The sequence below is a fragment of the Pelobates fuscus genome, chromosome 4 (assembly GCF_036172605.1).
Source record: "Pelobates fuscus isolate aPelFus1 chromosome 4, aPelFus1.pri, whole genome shotgun sequence".
NCBI lineage: Eukaryota > Metazoa > Chordata > Amphibia > Anura > Pelobatidae > Pelobates > Pelobates fuscus.
In genome coordinates, this window is record NC_086320.1 from 231,035,588 (window position 1) to 231,052,029 (window position 16,442).

The 16,442-nt window shown below is 41.4% G+C and overlaps 2 protein-coding genes across 2 annotated transcripts in view; both read left to right on the top strand.

Moving 5' to 3' along the window:
* The window catches only part of ROPN1L (rhophilin associated tail protein 1 like), a 44,157-nt gene that overhangs the window by 24,236 nt on the left and 3,479 nt on the right, over positions 1-16,442 (top strand). Inside the window, exon 5 of the mRNA XM_063450604.1 lies at positions 1,715-1,890. Coding sequence (XP_063306674.1) covers positions 1,715-1,890 — 176 coding nt within the window. The remainder of the gene's footprint in view (positions 1-1,714; positions 1,891-16,442) is intronic.
* LOC134608217 (lysine--tRNA ligase-like) lies at positions 12,845-14,693 on the top strand. The gene is given in 5 exon segments (XM_063450881.1): positions 12,845-12,930; positions 12,989-13,606; positions 14,187-14,261; positions 14,263-14,289; positions 14,291-14,693. Coding segments are annotated over 5 exon segments (1,209 nt in total).

Sequence of the window (16,442 nt, forward strand, 5' to 3'; positions counted from 1 at the left end):
GTGTATGCATGTCTGTCAGTGAATGTGTGTGTATTTAGAAGGCGGGGCAGGGAGAAAGGGTGGGGTTGCGCGTGGTGGGGGCGCCTGAGTTTTGTAATGCCTAGGGCAGCACAAAACCAGGATACATCACTGGTTATCTGTCAAAAATCTCTGAATCACACCTCACATGTACATATTTGTTTCAAACCCAGGGTATTCAATATGTGGTATGTCTAGTCTTTTAGTAGCCACTTAGTCACAAACATTGGCCAAAGTTAGCATTTATATTTGTTTGTGTGTTAAAAATGCAAAAAAAAACAATCATGAATGCTAACTTTGGCCAGTTACTTTTTAGTAGTTAATTTGGCTACTAAAAAATAATGAACATACCCCATTTGCAATAGTTTGGGTTGTCTTCTTTTGCAAATGGTATGCCATCATCAGGTAATTCTCATTCCTGGGCTACCATGCGCTCTCAAAAGCAACATAACCAATCTGGCAAATTTCAATGTGAAAAAACTGAAAATTAAGCCATATATTTTACCCATAATGTTCAAAAATACTATAAAACCTGTACATGGGGGGTTACTGTTATACTTGGGAGACTTCGCTGAACACAAATATTAGTGTTTCAAAACAGTAAAACTTATTATAACAATGATATCATCCATGAAAGTGCCGGATGTGTGTTTGAAAAATTCAAAATTATTTCATTTTCACTGACAATATCATCGCTATGATAGTGTTTCAAAACAGTAAAACATAATATTTGTGTTCAGCGAAGTATCTCGAGTAAAACAGTACCCACCATGTACAGGTTTTAGGGTGTAATAGAAAGTTACAGGGTTAAATACAGTGCTAGCAAATTAAATTATCTGGACTTTCGGCCTGGGTTGTCAGACAGCCCTCAAAGTGCAATCAATAAAATTACTTAATTATAGAAAAATATTACATAAATAGCACATAGAATTTAAATCTAGATACATATTTATATATTTGAAGTCTAAGTGTATATTTATGAAATTATCTATGCAATTATGTATATGGATATATATATATATATATATATATATATATCGTATTATTTTTATTTATATATATTTATTTTCATTCTGTGTATTTTGATATATATATATATATTTATATCAAAATACAGTTAGAATAAAGTTACATACATATATATATATATATATATATATATATATATATACATATATATATATATATAAAATTTATTTTCTATTTTTATATTTATTTTATTTACTTATTTATATGTTATAATAATATATATATTTACACACAATATATATATATAATTATATATATATATATATATATATATATATATATATATACACACACACACGTGTGTAATTTAATTCTACGTGTATTTTTATATTAATATATGTATATGTTAATATATGTATATGTTAATATAAAAATACACTTAGTAACTTAGTATGACAGGCAGTTCCCCTGGAGGCAGCAGTATGGACGCCTATTGCGGCCATGTGACCGCTCTTGCAGTGTGTGATGCTGAGACTCCTGAACTCAATAATTATTAAGAATGTCCATATAATGTATATTATGTAAAACAGCCTGACAAGTTGCGAGTGTGCATTTGTTGGTATATTTCCTGAATTATAACGCAAGACATCTGAGTTAGTATGATGAAGCCTATTCTGACAATACTGTGGAGGTCAACACTATTTTGTTCTTTTGTTCTCTCATATAGAGTATAACTTCTGCTTTGAAGCATGCCTGTGAAATTCTTACAGAAGATCCAGAAGGTGGTGCTGCTCGCATTCCTTTTAAGACGTTCACTTTCCTGTACAAGTATTTGGCTAAAATCGATGGGGACATTTCAGACACAGTAGTAGAGAATGCACTTTGTGCTTTGCAGACAGAAGCGTAAGTACAATGTGTAACATGTGTAAGAGAATAAGTGTGACATTTAGTATTCTATACAGGCTTAATAGGGGATTCATGAGAATAATTTCACTGCCTCTCTATATTTCTCAATATCGTTAAATGAGGGTTATAATGGATTATGGAACTAACCATGCTATTACAAATTATATGAACCTACTTCCATTTACAAACTGTATATAATATAAAGTGTAGATCTTACCACTAGAACACGTCTTATACATAAATATATTAGGATCAGACTAATTAACCAACAGGAACCTTTGATTTATGCCAGTTTTACAAATATCCAGAGGTATAATATTAATATTTCCCAATTAAGGGCTTAATAATCTTATCATAATCTGGGTTATTCACTAAAGTGAGAATTTTTGGAAATTCAAGCAGGGTTATTTACTGAACTGATAATTCAAAAAAATATTTAATTTGAATCCTCACTTAGTGAATAACCTAAAAGTGATATCAAATTAAAGATAAAAGTATAATCAAACTACAATTTTTGGGCGTAAAATTTTAAATGTACTTTGAATTCCTTAAAATTCTCAGCTTAGTGAATGCAAGTGATACCAACAAGCTGCAAATCGTTAAAATGGGTATTGTTAACATTAACAAGTAGCAGCTCTATCCATACTACAAAATCATACCAATTGTCTATCTCAAAATATATCAACAAATAATTAATAAAGAAAGCAAAGACCAGAGACATGAATTACAAAATATGTTTATTTAAGTAAGGTGTATGTATCATTCAAATAAACAATCTGTGTAACAGGAATTAAAAGAACACTCCAAACCAAAGCACTTCTCATTGGGACATAACAAATTGTGGAAGCACTTATCATTACATTGTACAAAAACACATGACAAAAACAAAAACACATGACAAAAACCAAAAACACATGACAAAAACCAAAAACACATGACAAAAACCAAAAACACATGACAAAAACAAAAACACATGACAAAAACCAAAAACACATGACAAAAACAAAAACACATGACGGTGCAAAGTAGAAATACTTTTTTATCATCGGCTTGTACTTAGACAAAAAGTGTATATATAATGAGAGATATTTTCTAATGAATTTCTGCAACCAATCTTCGTTAAACTAAACCGCAAAAACCATTCACTCAAATAACGTATTTAAAGCTTTCAAGTGTTCATAACTCAGATTTGACATTCAATGGCACCTATCTTCTTAAGGTTAGAGAAGGGTTAATATCAGAGTTGGATTATATAACGTATTTTGTGTTAGAAGGATTAAAAGCTTGAGGGGACATTTTGGTTATAACAAGTGTTAAGAATTATTGGTTTTGTATTTGGTACAATGTTTCATTTTTTACAGTATTTAAATCTAGGATTGAGGTAAATGGTTTTGTTTAATGTTTTGGCTTTTAGTGCTTAAAAACTCTATGGTAAGTTTTGGGAGGGGTTCAATTTAGGTTTAGAGAACATAGATTGTTTAGGGTACAGGAATATGGAGTTTGAAGGATTATTTGCAAATTACTCACCCTCCTATAATTGATAATATAGCAACGGGAGTTGTTATATAGTATGAATCACTTAGTGTTGTCCTATTATACACTAAAACCGCCTTCCTACTATTGGGTATGTCCCCCTCGTGCTGCCAAAACTGCTCTGATGTATTGAGGCATGGACTCCACAAGACCTCTCTGAATGTGTCCTGTGGTTTAAGGCAAGAAGACAATAGCTGCCAATCCTTTAAGTCCTGTAAGTTGCGAGGTGGGGCCTCCATGGCTCGGATTTGTTGTTCCAGCACATCCCACAGATGCTCAATCAGATTCAGACCTTGGGAATTTAGAGGCCAAGGCAACACCTTGAACTCTTTGTCATGGGAACACCATTATCGTGAAAGAGTGTACGTGGTATTCAAAAATCTCTAGGCAGGTGGTACTTGTCAAAGTAACATCCACATGACTGCCAGGAGCCAAGGTTTCCCAGCAGACCCAAGATTCCCCACATAAATGACACATACACCACCGGCCATCCAACTAATCTAAAAGAAAATGTGGTTCACCAGACCAGGCAACCTTCTTCCTTTGCTCCATGGTCCAGTTCTGACGCTCACGTCCACATTTAAGGTGCTTTTTCTTTTTCTGCATTTTGGAGATTAATCCCTGTTTAGACTTATATTTTCAACCCTCTACTTCAGGGGTTCCCTACCTGTTGTATGCCTACCCCCAGGCGAGCAATCCAGTACCCTAGGGAGTATCCGAACCCCCCCCCCAAAAAAAAATGCTAATGGCGGCATTGCAGCTTCACTGCTCGGGCTGTGAACCGCAGGCTGAGGTTCCATCGGATAGCCCATGTACTTAGGGCCACTCGATAGACATGTGACATTTATCTGCATGTGTGTATCAGTGTGTCTGTGCAACTGTATGTGTGTCAGTGTTTGTATCTGTGTAACTGTATGTGTGTCACTGTTTGAATCTCTGTGTCTATGTATCTGTGTGTGTGTTAATGTGTTTATGTCTGTGTATCTGCATGTGTGTCAGTGTGTGTATCTGTATCTCTGTATCTGTGTGAGTGTGTCATTGTTTGGATCTGTAAGTCTGTACATTTGTGTATATAAGTGTGTCTGTACATCTGCATGTGTATTAATGCTTTTTTTGTGTAAGTGTTTGTATCTGTGTCTTTGTGCGATATTGTGTGTTGGTATCTGTATTTATGTCAGTGTTTATATCTGTGTGTATGTGCATCCGCATTTGTGTCAATGTCTGAATCTGTGTCAGTTTTTGTATCAGTGTATCTGAATGTGTATCTGTTTGTTTGTATATCTGCATGTTTGTCAGTGTGTGTCTGTGTATCTGCATTTGTGTCAGTGTGCCTTGGGCAGAGGAGGTTCAGGGGTGCCTGGGTCAGAGGAGAAGCTGGGGGAGCATGGGTCAGAGGAGAAACAGAGAAAAGTGGAGATGAGGCAGAGAAAAGCGTACACAATTTGTGGAAATGGGCTTTCAAGGGGTACTCAAGCGAAAAAAGATTGGAAAGCACTGCTCTAGTTAATTCATCATAGTTCAATGTTTAGTAAACAAAGACCTTGGTTTGTCATGTGATTTAATGTCATGACATGTCATGTCATGTGATGACTGGCTTCCCCAGTTGAACACATGCTCATGACTCACAACATCTGCTTCAGAGCCAGCAGAGCAATTCCATGCCTGCCAGCAATTTTCTGGAAATTATGGGGTTTCCCCAGAAAGGAGAGCACGAGCACATGAGCTAGGATTGTTTTGCAGCTGATATACTACAAGGAGACTGAGGCTGTCTTGTTATAATACAAGGAGACTGAGGCTGTCTTGTTATACTACAAGGAGACTGAGGCTGTCTGTTTCTGGAGCACATTGAGAAAGCACACTCCTTTGCAGCTTATGTAGTGCAGTTATATTATAAGCAGTTTGAAAACATTATTAAAGACTGGTCCGTTTTGTCATACCCTGGTGTATAAACATTTTAGAATATGTGTGTATCTAAGTATAAACAGGATATTTCAGTGTAAGATTAGAGGATGAGTCTCAATTACCATGCATTAAATGTGTTGTCAATTTGCTAATACAGCATCTGATTATTTGTTAATAATCCTTTTTCAAAAGTAGTAGGTGCTGTTAGTGTGTACAGGGATTTACAGTTACTGTTTAATTGATAGACTTGGGCATTCATTTTCAGAAGAATCGCAATTCAAACGCAAATATGCTAATTTTTCCATTTGTTCAATGGGTTTCAAATTCTACCATGTGCAAGTTGTTCATTATAAAATTGGTCAATCCCACATAAGGTAGCCAAAATATGGAGCTATCTACCAAATAGCTCCCTAATGTGACATTCTTAAATATTGGAATCCTATGTCACAGTACCAAATTATGGTGTTTTACGTCAATTTGATCTTTCAGCTGCTTAGTAGATAGCTCCGTAACTTGGTATTCTTTTGTGAGATTGTCGTATTTAAGAACACCAAATAAGAGAGCTATCTGCTAAACAGCTCTCTAATTTGGCACTCTTAAATATGGCATTCCCACATAAGGGTACCATTTTAATTTGGGGAGTTATTTACTAAAGAGCTTAGTGATCAATATTAGGAAAAGCCCTTTTCTTACATTTGGTCTTTCTGCTGTCTAGCAGATGGCTACCTAGTTTTGTACCTTTTAAATATGGCAATTCCACATAGGGTTACCAAATTAAGTAGCTACCTGCTAAACAGCTGAATGGTCGAAATCAGCTTTTGTTAATTTTAAACTTTCTGCAGCTTAGAAAATAGATTCCTAATTTGTTATCCTTATGTGAATTGCTATGTTTAAAGATACAAAAATAGGATGCCATCTACCAAACACAAATTCCTTCCTAATTTGGTACACTTGGAGGAACACTATAGCAATAGGAACACAAATATGTAATTCTAACACTATAGTGCTGTAGTCATCATTTAAGTGACCGGTCCCCACTGACAGCCTACAGCTACGCTTAAGTAAAATGTAATTTAGAAAAGAACAATGTATCTTATTTATACAGACTGATTTCTAAACACATTTAAAACCAAATGTAAAACATTCAAATCAATTCAATTTAAAAGCAAATTACTTTAAAGGACCACTCTAGGCAACCAGACCACTTCAGCTTAATGAAGTGGTCTGGGTGCCAGGTCCAGCTAGGATTAACCCTTTCTTCTATAAACATAGCAGTTTCAGAGAAACTGCTATGTTTATAATAGGGTTAATCCAGCCTCTAGTGGCTGTCTCATTGACAGCCGCTAGAGGCGCTTCCGCGCTTCTCACTGTGATTTTCACAGTGAGAAGACGCCAGCGTCCATAGGAAAGCTTTGATAATGCTTTCCTATGGACTGTCTGAATGCGCGCGCGGCTCCTGCCGCGCATGCGCATTCAGCCGAGGAGGAGGAGAGGAGGAGGAGAATCCCCCGCCCGGCGCTGGAGAAAGAGGTAAGTTTAACCCCTTCCACCCCCTAGAGCCTGGTGGGAGGGGGACCCTGAGGGTGGGGGCACCCTCAGGGCACTATAGTGCCAGGAAAACAAGTATGTTTTCCTGGCACTATAGTGGTCCTTTAAGTATTATTGGTGTGGAGCTCTGTTATGCACTGAGACTCACTAACAATTATGGACCTCCTTCAAAGAAGGACATTAGGATAGAAAAGAGGGACAGTGGAATTTGGTTGTAAAATAGGGACTATAGATCCTAAAAAGCGACAGTTGCAATGTATGCTTTAAATATGGCAAATATGGCAAATTAAAGGGACAGTCTACTGCCCAAATGGGAAAACCATATAAATCACTGTTTCTTAGATATACCTCCAATTAATACATTCATGATTTTTTCATACATGTATTCATTGGGAGTAGATCTTGCAAAAATTTTCTTATGACTGCAGCCTTTGCAAGCCCTCCCTTTTCCCCCTGAAAGATACTTTCAGTATTTTCATAGGGAATTAATCAGAGGCTGATCACTGACATGATGCCTGTATGGCATGAGGCTAGCACTTAAAGCGGCACTGTCATGCCAAACTTACCTTTCCTCAATCTCTTCCTCTTCTCACCCTCTCTCGGGATCTGTTATTCATTTCTTCCATTCTTCTTTAGTTTTCTTTAAAACCATAAGACAAAGTAGGGACTCTTTGTCTTATGGGATTCCTCCGCTTGACCAGCTCTGACCAGCGGAGGAGCAAAGTGTGCTTCATTTCCGCTGGTCAGAGCAATTTTCCCATGATCCCTAGCTTTCCTCCCTGTTCCCACAATGCTTCCTGTCAGTATTGCCGAAAGTCCTGTCACTTAGACAGAACGCCGGCAAAACTGCCGAATTGCATCCTAACAGAATGAGAAGAGTTTCTCCATTGGTGTTAGGATGCAATTCGGTACTTTGATCGTATCGGAATTTCATTCAAATGAATGAAACTCCGATCCTATTCATTGCTGTGGCTGCATCTTGCAGCCGCTTAGTAGATAACTCCCTAATTCCCACGGTATCAGGGAGCTATCTACTAAAAGGCTGAAAGACCTAAACTGGTCTTTCAGCCAAATTTACTAGCACCAAGTAAAAATGACTTGGTATTAGTAAATAATATGCCCCTACTCGCTATACCGCGAGTAGGGGCATGTTTAGTAAGCAGTGAGCAGCCTGTGGCTGCTCACTGTAGAAAAAAAAAAAAAAAAATATTGCCCCCCACCCCTAAATGACGGGTGGGGGCCGTTAAGTAAAATAAGGGAGGGAGACCTATTGTCCCCCCCCCCCGGCCCCCACCCCTGAGCGGTGGGTGGGGGCCATAAAGATAATGAGGGGGGGGGACCTACTGTCCTCCCCCCCCGGCCCCCACCCCTGGGCGGCGGGTGGGGGCCATAATGTTAATAAAGGGGGGGGGGACCTACTGTCCTCCCCCCCGGCCCCCACCCCTGGGCGGCGGGTGGGGGCCATAATAGTAGTAGGGGGGGGGGACCTACTGTCCTCCCCCCCGGCCCCCACCCCTGGCCGGCGGGTGGGGGCCATAATGGTAATAAGAGGGGGGGGGACCTACTGTCCTCCACCCCCCGGCCCCCACCCCTGGGCGGCGGGTGGGGGCCATAATAGTAGTAGGGGGGGGGACCTACTGTCCTCCCCCCCGGCCCCCACCCCTGGCCAGCGGGTGGGGGCCATAATAGTAATAGGGGGGGGGGGACCTACTGTCCTCCCCCCCCAGGCCCCCACCCCTGGGCGGCGGGTGAGGGCCATAACAGTAACAAGGGGGGGGGACCTACTGTCCTCCCCCCCGGCCCCCACCCCTGGCCGGCGGGTGGGGGCCATAATGGTAATAAGAGAGGGGGGGGACCTACTGTCCTCCACCCCCCGGCCCCCACCCCTGGGCGGCGGGTGGGGGCCATAATAGTAGTAGGGGGGGACCTACTGTCCTCCCCCCCGGCCCCCACCCCTGGCCGGCGGGTGGGGGCCATAATAGTAATAGGGGGGGGGGACCTACTGTCCTCCCCCCCCCAGGCCCCCACCCCTGGGCGGCGGGTGGGGGCCATAACAGTAACAAGGGGGGGGGACCTACTGTCCTCCCCCCGGCCCCCACCCCTGGGCGGCGGGTGGGGGCACTAAGTAAATCCCCCCCCCCCCCATCAAGGTGACTAGGGGTGCCCAAGCCCCTAGTCACCCACCCCCCACCCAAATAAAAAATGCCCCTACCTACCCCCCTCACCCTAAAAAATAGTGAGGGGGGAATAAAATTGCTAACCTGTAAAGTAAAATTAAACTTACCATTCGACGTCTTCTTTTTTCTAAAATCTTCATTTTTCAGCCCCAAAAAAGGCCAAATAAAAAACCATCATAGCCGTCGAACTAAAAATAAAATAAAAAACCCGAGCGCAAAAAAAAAAACCCGACGAAAAAGAAAAAACCCGAGCGCACAAAAAAATAATCCATCTTCACCCATGGAGGGCTCCGCGCAGACTGAGCTCCGCAGGGCGGGGCAAGGCTTATAAAGCCTTGCCCCGCCCTGCAATTAGCCTAAGAACACTCTGATTGGTGGGTTTAAGCCAATCAGAGTGCTCTTTGTCATTTTACAAGCGTGGGAAAGTTCTTTGGAATTTTCCCACGCTTGTAAAATGACACAGAGCACTGTGATTGGATGGCTTGAAATCCATCCAATCACAGTGCTCTGTGTCATTTTACAAGCGTGGGAAAATTCTTTGGAACTTTCCCACGCTTGTAAAATGACACAGAGCACTGTGATTGGATGGCTTGAAATCCATCCAATCACAGTGCTCTGTGTCATTTTACAAGCGTGGGAAAGTTCTTTGGAATTTTCCCACGCTTGTAAAATGACACAGAGCACTGTGATTGGATGGCTTGAAATCCATCCAATCACAGTGCTCTGTGTCATTTTACAAGCGTGGGAAAGTTCTTTGGAATTTTCCCACGCTTGTAAAATGACACAGAGCACTGTGATTGGATGGCTTGAAATCCATCCAATCACAGTGCTCTGTGTCATTTTACAAGCGTGGGAAAGTTCCAAAGAACTTTCCCACGCTTGTAAAATGACACAGAGCACTGTGATTGGATGGATTTCAAGCCATCCAATCACAGTGCTCTGTGTCATTTTACAAGCGTGGGAAAGTTCCAAAGAACTTTCCCACGCTTGTAAAATGACAAAGAGCACTCTGATTGGCTTAAACCCACCAATCAGAGTGTTCTTAGGCTAATTGCAGGGCGGGGCAAGGCTTTATAAGCCTTGCCCAGCCCTGCGGAGCTCAGTCTGCGCGGAGCCCTCCATGGGTGAAGATGGATTATTTTTTTGTGCGCTCGGGTTTTTTCTTTTTCGTCGGGTTTTTTTTTGCGCTCGGGTTTTTTATTTTATTTTTAGTTCGACGGCTATGATGGTTTTTTATTTGGCCTTTTTTGGGGCTGAAAAATGAAGATTTTAGAAAAAAGAAGACGTCGAATGGTAAGTTTAATTTTACTTTACAGGTTAGCAATTTTATTCCCCCCTCACTATTTTTTAGGGTGAGGGGGGTAGGTAGGGGCATTTTTTATTTGGGTGGGGGGTGGGTGACTAGGGGCTTGGGCACCCCTAGTCACCTTGATGGGGGGGGGGGAATTTACTTAGTGCCCCCACCCGCCGCCCAGGGGTGGGGGCGGGGGGAGGACAGTAGGTCCCCCCCATTATCGTTATGGCCCCCACCCGCCGCCCAGGGGTGGGGGCCGGGGGGGGGAGGACAGTAGATCCCCCCCCCTTATTACTATTATGGCCCCCACCCGCCGGCCAGGGGTGGGGGCCGGGGGGGAGGACAGTAGGTCCCCCCCCCCTTGTTACTGTTATGGCCCCCACCCGCCGCCCAGGGGTGGGGGCCGGGGGGGGGAGGACAGTAGGTCCCGTCCCCCCCCTTATTACTATTATGGCCCCCACCCGCCGCCCAGGGGTGGGGGCCGGGGGGGGGAGGACAGTAGGTCCCCCCCCCCCCTTATTACTATTATGGCCCCCACCCGCCGCCCAGGGGTGGGGGCCTGAGGGGAGGACAGTAGGTCCCCCCCCCTTATTACTATTATGGCCCCCACCCGCCGCCCAGGGGTGGGGGCCTGAGGGGAGGACAGTAGGTCCCCCCTCATTCCCATTATGGCCCCCACCCGCCGTCCAGGGGTGGGGGCCGGCGGGGGAGGACAGTAGGTCCCCCGTCCCCCCCTTATTACCTTTTTTTTTTTTTTTTTTTTACAGTGAGCAGCCACAGGCTGCTCACTGTTTAGTGGACATGCCCCTACTCGCGGTATAGCGAGTAGGGGCATCGGGGAGATTTGAATCTCCCTTGTGCTATTATGGGGGTCATATTGACCCCCATAGAGTGAGGGGAGGACCTGGGGGGCTAATGAAGTGGTGGGGAGCACTGCTCCCTGCCGCTTCTGTCTTTACATAATGCAAGGAGGGAGCTGCACGCCGGTAGCTCCCTCCTTGTAATAAACCGAACGAACAAACTAACACTGATACACAGTGTTAGTTTGTTCGTCTGATTTTTTCTATTCATTCATTCGTCTGTCTGATGAATGAATGAATGAATAGATGAAATTCCCATTCGCATGTCCAGGTGTTTCACTGGGCATGTGCGGGAATCTCACAGTCTGTGTAGTGTGGGTAGATGACGTGTCCCACAGGGACTTCACCTACCCACACAAAGATGGCGGCGCCCTGAATATAGATCGGGGCAGAAAATAAAGAATAAGAAATAGGTAATGTGGGGGGCATAGGGGCATTTGGGGATGACTAGGGGGTCGATTGGATGTAGTTGAGGCGGGAGGGGGGTTAAAAAAAAAACGGAATTCGGCATGACAGTGCCGCTTTAACTAGAGCACGCCTGCTACTTCTGTTAGTTCTACTGATGCTGCAGCAAATCTCTCTAGCTGTTTGATTGACAGTTTGAGGGGTGTTCCTAATTTGGTTTCCATTTTTCATAGAAAACTGGGGTTAAAATTGGATACTCCTCAACCATAAAGCACTTCAACAATTTATCTATTTATTTAAAACACAAAAAGATGCACAGGTGATCTAGGCATTACATTTGTCTACATGGAAATCACAAACAGAAATCATTGGACAAATTTAGACTAAAACGCAGACCAAATGAATTTTGATGAAATTTAATTTATTTTCGTAACCCAGAAAGTCTATTATTTACTTTAATAGAACCAATTATTTTGGGAATATCTACATAACAGATTTTAAACCCTTACATTAATGTCATGCAGTCCTTCACTTATTACCAATGCAAAGTTGTGTCCCAAGAGTTATGTTATATATCAATGTTCCTGACTGCAACTTTACAACAAGAGTAACTTTCTACACCCATATCAGAGCTGACAATGGCACAGATCTGCTCAGGCAGAGCTGTTTAGTAAACATGAAGAGGCAGCTATGGTATAGTGCACTCAAACAAGTCTTTTGCAAAACAAAATCCCCAAAGGTCTTTAAATGAGCATTCATTGTGCTAGAGCAAATAAAGTCATTAGTGAAGTGACTTGTAATTCAGTTTATAAACTAATTAGAGATACTGGGGCTTTCCACTAATGTTTGAAATCATGAGTCACATGTAGTCCTGTGATTTAGTCATTTCCTTCTATATGCTCGCAAAACAATGTACACACAAGGAGCAGATTTCCCTTTTGGCACAGTAGGCACCTGGCTACAACCATCTGTCCTGTGGGGGTTTCTTGTTTTCAACAGAGTTATTCACTAAAGTGAGAATTCAAAGCAAATTTCACATTTAAGTTCAAAATGGCCAAACAGGAAAATATCAACTGTGCATTCAGCTTGGTTAATCTGGTCTTAAAATGAAATTCACTTTGATTTCACTGTTATACATGGTTTTTGCCTAAAGTGAGAATTCAAAATCAATTTTGAACTCAAGGCCAGACTAGCCAAACAAAGCATAGCTTCTCTCCGTGCTCCCAGTGATCATGGCAGATGTTCAGGCGGCAGCTCCAGCTGACACCGACGGCAAACTGAGCAAAAATGAGCTTAACCCCTTAAGGACACATGACATGTCTGACACGTCATGATTCCCTTTTATTTCAGAGGTTTGGTCCTTAAGGGGTTAAAAGGCAATTGAAAGCAGTTGAACAGGAAGCGAAGCAAAAAGAACAAAATGAGAAATTGCCCAGTGCAGATACAGAAATTATTAATGAAGAAACGCTTGATCTCAATCAATATTTTAAAATCCGCTCCCAAACCATTCAGCAGCTGAAGGGAACAAAGAATGACCCGTATCCGCAGAAGTACCAAGTTGATCTGTATCTCACATATTTTCCAAAATACAACAGTTTGGAGACCGAGGACCATTTAATGGAGGTCATTAGTGTGGCAGGAAGAAGCCATGCCAAACGTATTTCTGTAGCCAAGTTGATCTTCTACAATCTGCGTGGAGAAGGCACAATGTTGCAAATTATGGCTAACTCTAAATTTTACAAATCAGATGAAGAATTTATGGCAATCAATAACTGTCTGCATTGCGGTGATATTATTGGAGTGAAAGGAAATCCAAGAAAAAACAAAAAGGGTGAACTAAGTATTATACCCTCTGAAATAACCCTGCTGTCTACCTGTATGTATATGTTGCCACATCTCCACTTTGGATTGAAAGACAAGGAAACGAGATTCCGACAGTGTTACCTCGATCTCATCTTGAATGACTACGTAAGGCAGAAGTTTATTACAAAAACTTATCACATACTTAAATCAGAGCATGTAGGGGTAACCCATTAATGTACATCTTGTAAATACAGACCGGTTGCAGAGGGTATAATAACCACCCCTTAAGTGGCTTATATAGAAATCATAAATCAAAAAATACCCATACTCCAATGCAAATCAGATTTTATTAATTAATCAAAATTAAAATTTGTTCATAGTTAATCCATAGGTAATCCATAACCCTTGATAAAGGCCATCAATGCCGAAATGTTGGGTGATTTTTCTGCCCTCTTTTGACTGATAAGGTAAATATATTGTACAGCAGTTGATGTGTTTATCTCTTATGATTTGAATTTATTTTCTATATCTTTTGTTGGTTTATATATATATATTTAGATATATATATATATAATTTTGATAAATTAATAAAATATATATATATTTATATGTATATGAGGATTGATGCATATAATATTAACTTGTATATTAACTATTTCATATTTGTTCCTGAATTGGTGTATATGGATTAACTATGAACATATTTTAATTTTGATCATTTCATAAAATCTGGTTTGCATTATATATGGGAGTGTGGGTATTTTTTTATTTAAAACATATCACATACCTCAGAAAATGTCTGCATAATTTGGGCCTCGTTGAGATTGAAACTCCAATGATGAACATTCAAGCCATTCATCACCCATCATAACGAGTTACATGAGGATAGAACCAGAACTGTATCACAAGATACTGGTAGTCGGTGGCATTGATAGAGTATATGAGGTGGGCAGGCAGTTCCAGAATGAAGGGATAGATCTCACTGAAATAACAGAAAAGCTGATATCTGGAATGGTTAAACACATCACTGGCAGCTACAAAGTTGCTTACCATCCGGAAGGTCCCAAAGATCCTGTGTTTGAAATAGACTTTACTCCACCATTCAGAAACATTTGCATGGTGCATGAACTGGAAAAAGTCCTGGGGAGAAAACTGCCTAATAACGGCCAGTTTCACACTGAAGAAACTGTTTTCCAGCTACTATATTTTCTAAAATGTAAACAATTCCTTTTACAGACCTTGTTGGAATTATTGCAAAACAAAGGATACTGCATATAAACTTAAAACACTTTAACCACTCCACACACCACATAAAGTACTTCAGCAATACCTCCCTGGTTCTCCAGCTTTCTCCAGGTCTCCAGTGGTCTTCCTGGCCCCTCCCTTGCCTGCTCGTAATTCAGAATCCGAAAAGCTTGTGATTGGCCATTTCCCTGGTGCAGACTCCGGAATAAAAGAGGAGAGCTTGCAAAGGCTGCAGTCAGGAGAACGGCATCACAAACATTTTTTTAGATATACCACCAATGACTACATGCAATAAGACCTCATATTGCTATGATGAAGGTTGAAAGCCTCCATATAACCTCCCCTGCCATCTGGGTCATCAGGCTGGGACAAGTTTAAACATTCGGGCGGAGGACCTAATAAAAAAGGGGGGCTATATTTCCCTCCCCTGGCCTCCACGCATGGGCGGCTGGTGGGAGCCCTGATATGAGTAATAAAGGGGTCATTTAGTTAGAAAATATGCAAAAAAATTATTATTTTATTTAAGGATTGTGATCATATGAGGCCATTTACTATCACATAGAAACATAGAATGTGACGGCAGATAAGAACCATTCGGCCCATCTAGTCTGCCCAATTTTCTAAATACTTTCATTAGTCTCTTATAGTTAGGATAGCCTTATGCCTATCCCACGCATGCTTAAACTCCTTAACTGTGTTAACCTCTACCACTTCAGGTGGAAGGCTATTCCATGCATCCACTACCCTCTCAGTAAAGTAATACTTCCTGATATTATTTTTAAAACATACTTTTTAAATCATAATGAAAACAGAAATCAACCAAATGGCCCTGATCAAAAGTGTACATACCCTTGAATGTTTGGCCTTGCTACAGACACACAGGTTAAAATGGCAATTAATGGTTAATTTCCCAGACTGTGGCTTTTTAAAATTGCAGTTAGTGTCTGTGTATAAATAGTCAATGAGTTTGTTAGCTCTCACTTGGATGCACTGAGCTGACTAGATACTGAGCCACGGGGAGCAGAAAAGAACTGTCAAAAGACCTGCATAACAAGGTAATGGAACTTTATAAAGATGGAAAAGGATATAAAGATACCCAAAGCCTTGAAAATGCCAGTCAGTACTGTGCAATCACTTATTAAGAAGTAAACATTTGAGGATCTCTTGATCTCAAGCCAAGGTCAGGTAAACCAAGAAAGATTTCAGCCACAACTGCCAGAAGAATTGTTCGAGATACAAAAAAAAACCCCACATGTAACCTCAGGAGACATACAGGCTGCTCTGGAAAAAAACAGTGTGGCTGTTTCAAGGAGCACAATACAACAATACTTGAACAAAAACGAGCTGCATGGTCATGTTGCCAGAAGGAAGCCTTTACTGTGCCAAAACCATAAAAAAAAGCCCAGTTACAATATGCCTGACAACACCTTACAGCTTCTGGCACACTGTAATTTGGAGTAACGAGACCAAAATAGAGCTTTATGGTCACAACCATAAGCCCTGTGTTTGGAGAGGGGTCAACAAGGCCTACAGTGAAAAGAATACCAATCACCACTGTGAAGCATGGTGGTGGCTCACTGATGTTTTGGGAGTGTGTGAGCTCTAAAGGCACGGGGAATCTCGTGAAATTTTAGGGCAAGATGAATTATTCTGCACGAAGGCCGCACTTAAGATGCTCTTGGAATTTCCAGCATGACAATGACCCTAAGCACAATACCAAGTTGACCCTCCAGTGGTTACAGCAGGAAAAGGTGAAGGCTCTGGAGTTTCCATCACAGTCTC